This window comes from Penaeus chinensis, chromosome 4, assembly GCF_019202785.1.
Source record: "Penaeus chinensis breed Huanghai No. 1 chromosome 4, ASM1920278v2, whole genome shotgun sequence".
Taxonomy (NCBI): domain Eukaryota; kingdom Metazoa; phylum Arthropoda; class Malacostraca; order Decapoda; family Penaeidae; genus Penaeus; species Penaeus chinensis.
The window spans coordinates 26,100,601-26,108,100 of NC_061822.1; the positions used below are offsets into that span (position 1 = coordinate 26,100,601).

The 7,500-nt window shown below is 47.7% G+C and overlaps 1 protein-coding gene across 2 annotated transcripts in view; it reads left to right on the forward strand.

The window, feature by feature from the left end:
* Window positions 1–7,500, forward strand: part of LOC125025000 (lipase 3-like) — a 35,976-nt gene that overhangs the window by 4,196 nt on the left and 24,280 nt on the right. The window contains exon 1 of one of the 2 annotated variants that reach the window (XM_047612827.1): window positions 2,693–2,747. The exons of the other annotated variant lie outside the window; for it this stretch is intronic. Coding sequence (XP_047468783.1) covers window positions 2,705–2,747 — 43 coding nt within the window. The 5' untranslated portion in view covers window positions 2,693–2,704. Of the gene's footprint in view, window positions 1–2,692; window positions 2,748–7,500 lie in introns of those variants that run through there. 2 annotated transcript variants of the gene reach the window in all.

Sequence of the window (7,500 nt, forward strand, 5' to 3'; positions counted from 1 at the left end):
AACAATTCTGTTTATGTCTTCACATTTTTTCATGTCTGCAAACAGTCTTTCACAGATTTGATTATGGCCAGGTATTAATGAACTTTTGGGTTTCCACATATCGATTTCATGCATATCATAGGCCAAGTATGGAAACTTATATTTGAATAGGGGTGGTGTGTATGGCCATTTTTCACAAATTCCTCTTTTCAAGATCTTTGCAACTTCATCGACGTAATCATGATCAACAGCCAAGGGAAGAAGTGTACCATCTGCATTCTACAGATGTCTGTTGATGGACGAGAAGTAGCTGCTACGAAAGCCAAGTTCACAGCCAATCCTGGCATACCTCCTTGAAGTTTCAATAGCAGTTCTGAAAAGAGTAATTCCATTGCTGTTCACAGCAGAACGCCAGCATATGAAATGAACTTTTGCAAAATCAAAAATACTTCTGATTGTTCTTGGATTTTTTTTCCAGTGCTTTCAGACACTTTATGGTGTTGTTCTTTATTCCAATCTTGGATTTATTGGGCAAATCACCATCACAAACTCCTTCCAGCTTGGTCAATATGGTGTCAATGGTCAGGCAGATGTGTAGGAGGGAACAAAAAAATCCCAGCCACCTGGCAACAACTGGCAAAAGACATTTCTGCAATATCTTCAGTGTTGCATATAAATCGGACTTCTGCATTGTTGGTCTGCTTCCATTTCAGTATGTTAAATTCCCGTCTTTGCGCCTGATAATCAACACTTCCGAGTGATCCATTGCTTCCTTGTACTTTGCATCATACCAATCTATATCTTCCTTGAGGATTTCTCGGGGTTGTTTCTTTGCCTTGAATGACACAATCACAGTTTTTGAGAATTTTGTCTTCAGTGTTACATTTCTGATGGAGTCGCAGTACTCTTTCTTTATTTTCTTTATTTTTTCTTTCATATACCAAGGTGATATTATCTTAATGCCGAATTTGCTATACAGCACAGCAATTTCCGCCTGCAACTTGGATAAAATCTGAGATTCCGTAATAGTCAAATTATTGCATGGCAAGCTATCTTTTGAGCATCCTTTTGGTGTCTGGTTACAATGTCTTTCTAAGTCACAGTATCGAGCAAGAATGTCACTCTTCGTCAGTGGTCTAGGTGGCAAAACATCAATGGTACCATACTCTTTCAGTATACGTGTAACGGCACTGCGCAAACCACCACGTCGAAGTGCCATATTGCCACTGACGAGATCGTCACCACAATATAGGCGAGCGAGTAATGTGCATTATGAAGGTAGCACAAGTTTATATGGAAATGCATAGTGACTGGGAATCTTTACGGAAGTACCCAGGAATCATTCGCAATGACCTAAGTTACCCTATGTTTGATTCTGCCATAATGTCGGATGAACCGAAATGCCCTTCCGTGGGTCATGCGGGTAACAGCCAGGCCGGCTGAGGCCGCCGCACCTCATCCCAGCGCCGGAAATGGTATTATACTTTAATCAAAAATTGCGAATAGTAGATATTTTTTTATTTGTCTAATATTTTGCATTTCGTCATTTAAGCATAGTAGGCGCCTGTTTAGCAACTTGCTGAATGATTCTGAAAAAGTCGGATTTATTGAAACACCCTAAATTGTACGTGCGTCCCTCCCAACGGCCCTCTACCAGCTTACACTCGAAACCGTGACACATGGCATGGCTTATCTCCCTCCCCCCACCCCCAGCCCCACCCCCACAGCGCACGAGCAGCTGACAGGATTCTCACACTTTCAATCTTATAGTTTATCCTTGTCTTCATGCTTACTCGGGGGGGGGGGGGGGGGGGGATAAAGAACAGAGGGAGGTTCTGGAGGCGGGCTCGGAAGAACGGATTGTAAAGAAGTTTGTTACACGCTCATGCACAGACGGATATATACAAGCACTACTCACTCTCTCTCTTTCTCTCTCAAATACACATATACACATATATCTATATCTATATCTATGTCTATATACATAAATGCACACACACACACACACACACACGCACACACACACACACACGCACACACACACACACACACACACACACACACACACACACACACACACACACACATATATATATATATATATATATATATATACATGTACATACATACATGCATATGTATATATGTATATATATGTATATATAAACGCATGTCTATCTATCTATCTATCTATCTATCTGTGGGTTGTGAAATGAAGTGAGTTATGACAATGAAGTGAGTTGTGAGTGCCACGTTGTGATGCCAGTGCATACGTATTGTGATGACATTATTATCGTACGTAGTTAGTGATAATTATGTGATTATATATTATACACTGCCTTTTGTGTGATATGTTCTACCATGTGAAATATAGAACATTATGTTTAGTTTATATTATGTGTAGCATATCACCTATATGAAAGAGTGAGAATCTCTGTATGTTATAGAGTACAACATTTTAGTTTGTCTCTGTAGTCACACGTCTGGCAGTAGACAGTCGCAGACGGAGCCTGGCGTGTGGGGCAGAGGAACAGGAAGAGTTCCGTATTTATTTTGTCAGAGCTGATCTCCAATGAACCTACTTTAGTTTTCATCGGTGTTTTCTTCACCCTCAACCATCATGGAGAAACACCAAGCAATCGTAGAAGACGAACATGGCGTAGTGATCCAGCAAATTCAGTTCTGACGCCTGTTATTGTTGCCTGCCCCAAGCCTCCGCGACCTCATGGCCTGTCGCCGGCCCCGCGCCTCGTCCACCCTCGTGCTAGGTCAGCAATCAACCCGCTCGGCAGTGTACTTCATTTGCAGCAGTGTGGTGCTATAGTGTAGTGATGTGTATTGTGCAGTGCCTATAGCGTTCGTGCAGTGTTTAGTGTGCTCAGGGGACATTATTCGTTGCATAAGGGAGCCGGACCGAAGCATATTAAGGTTTTGTAGGAGCGAGGTATATTCCTGCGCTCTCTACGACGCTTCGTGAGCGACTGATCTCTCGCGCTCGTGGCTCGCCTGCCCGCACGTGTCCGCCGTGACGTCACCGCATTGGCACCGCGCACAGTGCCACAACACTCGCTGCCTCGCTCTACTTTTACGTATTTTCACCGGATTTTCGGCGATTTTGCTGTATAATCTTGACTACCTTACCACGTTACAATGGGTAAAGGGAAGAAAAAAGAAGATACCGGTAAGAGCGACCCTGAGAAGCCTGACTCCAGCCTTGAAGAGTCCGCAGGAGCCAGTACCAGCACCCCACCTCCCACAGATGTTGCTACATTGCTGCAGTGGATACTTCAGAGGGACGAAGCCCGCCGGAAGGAAGAAGAAGCCCGCCGGAAAGAGGACGAGGAAAAGCGTTATCGACGAGAGGAAGAAGCCCGCCGGAAAGAGGAAGAAGCTCGCCGGAAGGAGGAAGAAGCCCGCCGGAAGGAGGATGAAGCTCGCCGGAAGGAGGAAGAAGCCCGCCGGAAGGAGGAAGAAGCCCGCCGGAAGGAGGAAGAAGCCCGCCGGAAGGAGGAAGACGCACGCAGGAACGAGGAGTCTGCTCGTTTTCAGGAGCTGATCCTTCGCCTCACCCCCCAGCAACCTGCGAGTTCGCCAGTGAGCAGTTCTGCCGCGTCCACTGCTTCTCATACTCCGCCGACCCCGAAGGCAACAATACAGCCTCCGAAAGCATTAACAGCAGATGCGAGTCCCCAACAGTTTCGAGAATGGAAGCGCGAATGGTCCGATTATGCTGTGATGGTGGATCTCCTCAACCTGCCGTTATCAAAGCAGCATATACAGCTACGCATGTGCCTTACCTCTGAGATGCGACGGGTGCTGGAGCACAAGTTGGACGTGCCCGCAGACCCAACATGCTCAGTGGACGATGTCTTGACAAAGCTCGAAACGCATATCAAAAATGCAAGTAATGAGGCACTGCGTCGGAAGGCCTTCTCCGAGTGCAAGCAAGCAGACGGCGAGAGCTTCGATGACTTTTGGATACGGCTGAAAATCTTGTCGCAGGAGATAGACCTTTGCAAGGCACAGGACCAAGCATGCTGTGAGCAGTGGAAGAAACACGGCATTCTAATGGGTATACGAGATAAGGAACTTACCCAGAAGCTCATTGAAATGGACCGCTCAGCGACGTTGCAGGATGTTTTGGAGAAATGCAGGTCTCATGAATCGTCAAAGACTGCATCATCTGCTTTGAAGGACACAGTTTCTTCACGTGCTGTTTCTCAATTTAAAAGGGAGAAAAAGGCTGCCCTGAAGCAGAAGTCCAAGATGAGGCCTGGCTCACCTCTGCCGAATAAGGCCTGCAACTGCTGTGGTCGTCAACATGAGAAAGGTTTGTGCAGGGCCACCACTTCCACATGTCGTGCTTGTGGTAAGAAAGGCCACTGGGCTACTGCTTCAAAGTGTCCTGCCAGGAATGCCAAATGCAAGGTGTGCAACCGGCAGGGACACTATGATAAATGCTGCCCAAAGCAACGGAAGGCTAAGACAAAAGAAGAGGACACCAATCATGAATTGAAGGTAGTAAGTTCAGTATCCCCTTCAATGTCATTTGCCAGGAGTGTCACCTCTACTGCACGACCGAAACCTCAGCCTTCCCCTAAAGTCCGCGTGTCAATTCGGCATAATGATTTATCAGGTAGTCTTGCCTTCATCCCTGACACAGGTGCAGACACGACTGTCATTGGACTCCAGCATCTTAGTAGTCTCGGCCTCTCAAAGGAAGACTTAGCACCACCGGCAGAGACAGTATACTACAATGCGGACGGGTCCCAGATGCCACCAGCGGCTGGATCTTTTCGTGGAATCATCACCTATGGCAACCGTTCGACTACATGTTGGATTGATGTTCAGCCTTCGCTTACAACCCCGCTGCTCTCTTGGACTGATTGCAAGGATTTGGGGATTGTTCCGGACTATTTCCCAAGGCAGATATCGGATGTGCACATTGCCAGTCGAGTCCATGGACTGGGCAATACACCAATGTCGAACCCTCCTCAGTTGCTGACTTTACCGTTGAACCAGCTGAAGTCACCTGAAGAAGCAAGGAAGTACTTCCTGCATCAGTATGCAGATGTGTTGGTGAAGAAGGACGACTTGCAGTCTGGGCCACTCAAGACGATGGTAGGCCCTCCCATGAGAATTCATCTGCGGGAGAATGCCACGCCCTTCGCGATCCACACCCCCAGAATGATTCCTTTGGCTTTTCAGGAACCAACAAGAAAGAAGCTTGAGTCATTAGTGACCCAAGGCATCTTAAAGCCAGTGGAGGATGAACCATCGGAATGGTGTCATCCAATGGTTGTTGTTCCAAAAGCAAATGGTGGTGTTCGTATTACCACTGATCTATCAAAGCTCAATAGGCAAGTCTCTCGCCCTGCCCACCCTTCTCCATCGGCATTTACAGCCATCAGAAGTATCAGTCCGCAGTCAAAGTTCTTCACAACTGTGGATGCTCTTTGTGGTTATTGGCAACTACCCCTGCACGAGGATGATCAACACCTGACGACATTTATCACTCCTTATGGACGTTTCAGATACTGTCGTGGTCCCATGGGTTTTGCAGCAACAGGAGACGCCTTTTGTCTACGAGGTGACAGGGCACTTCAGGGAGTAACAAACTGCATTAAGGTTGTGGACGACATTCTCCTACATGATGAGGACTACCTCTCACACCTTCAACGTGTAAACGAAGTCCTGTCAAGGTGTCGACAGCACGGGATAACGCTTAATGCAGAGAAGTTCATTGTGGCTGCATCTGAAGCCAGCTTCTGTGGGTACAAACTATCACATAATGGTATTGAAGCAGACCCAGAGAAGGTAAAAGCCATTGCAGAGTTTCCTACCCCTGCAAATCTGACTGATCTTCGGTCATTTATGGGCTTGGTAAATCAACTGGCAGAGTTTACGCCTAAGATTTCGACTGCTGCAGCCCCACTCCGCCCATTGATGAGCCCAAAGAGAGCTTTTACTTGGACAGCAGACCACACCAAAGCTTTCAATGACACTAAACAAGCTTTGTCAGGGCCCCCCATACTTGCGACGTTTGATCCAACCCTTCCCACCATTCTGCAGACCGACGCCTCCAGACTCTACGGCCTTGGCTATGTGTTGTTGCAGGACCATGGTGCTGGAAGATACAAGATGGTGCAATGTGGTTCCCGTTTCTTGACAGATACAGAAACGCGGTATGCGACCGTCGAATTGGAAATGCAAGCTGTCGTTTGGGCCATCAGTAAGTGCAAGTTCTATCTTCGTGGACTTCAGCACTTTAGTGTGGTGACAGATCACCGTCCATTGGTTCCTATTTTGAACCATTATTCCCTGGATGCAATTGAAAACCCTCGCCTCCAGCGCATGAAAGACAAGATTGCGCCCTACATTTTTACCGCAATGTGGCGTGCAGGTAAGGAGTTGTGCATTCCTGATGCCCTTTCCCGGTCACCTGTGAGTCGCCCAACGGTGGAGGATGGTGCCTTCAATGCTGAAATGGACACTTCCGTCAAGATTGTAGCTCTGCAGGCTGTTCAGTCGACTAAAGCATCAGAAGCCATAGACGAGCAAGAAGATCTCTTCATGGAAGAATTGCCTACAGCTGACTCTAAGGATACTTCTTATGAGGAGCTGCTTCATCATGTGAAGTCAGGGTTCCCCAAGGACCGCTACAACCTACCAAGTGCCCTGCGTCCGTACTGGAAGATTCGCAATGAGTTGTACAACGATGGTGACTTGGTGCTGTATGGACCTAGAGTGGTTGTCCCTGTTTCTTTACGCCGTAGCACCCTAGCTCGCCTGCATGAAAGCCACTGTGGCGTGGAAGCAACAAAGCGTCGTGCACAGCAGACAGTCTTTTGACCAGGCATTAATGCAGACATTGTAAACACTGTTCGTGCCTGTGAACCGTGCCAGCGCCTACAGCCTAGTCAGCAACAAGAGCCACTGATGTTGGATGACAAACCCACAAGACCATTTATGTCTGTGTCGGCAGACTTTTTTAGTGTTGCTGGAAAACACTTCTTGGTGTATGCTGACCGACTCTCCGGATGGCCTGTTGTCATCCCATGTGGAACTAATGCAACAAGTGCTTTGACGATCAGATTCTTCCGGCATATGTTCCGTGATCTGGGTGTGCCAGTTCGCCTGCGCACTGATGGCGGACCTCAGTTCTCCAGCCGGGAATTTGCAACCTTTCTTCAGCGATGGGGAGTACGTCATGCTATGTCAAGCCCCCATTACCCACAGTCCAATGGGCATGCAGAGGCTGCTGTGAAGAAAGTCAAGTATCTGATCATGAAGACAGCACCCAACGGAAATATTGACAGTGAGGAGTTTGACAGAGGATTACTGGAGTTACGTAACACCCCAAACTTCACTGGTCGATCTCCTGCGCAGATTCTGTTTGGCATGCCCCTTCGCTCCTGTGTGCCTGCCCACTCTAGTGCCTTCATGAAGGAGTGGCAGACCAAGGCTGAGGACTGCGACCGTCGTGCCGCAGTACGGGCCAAGGACGTGAAGACCCGCTAT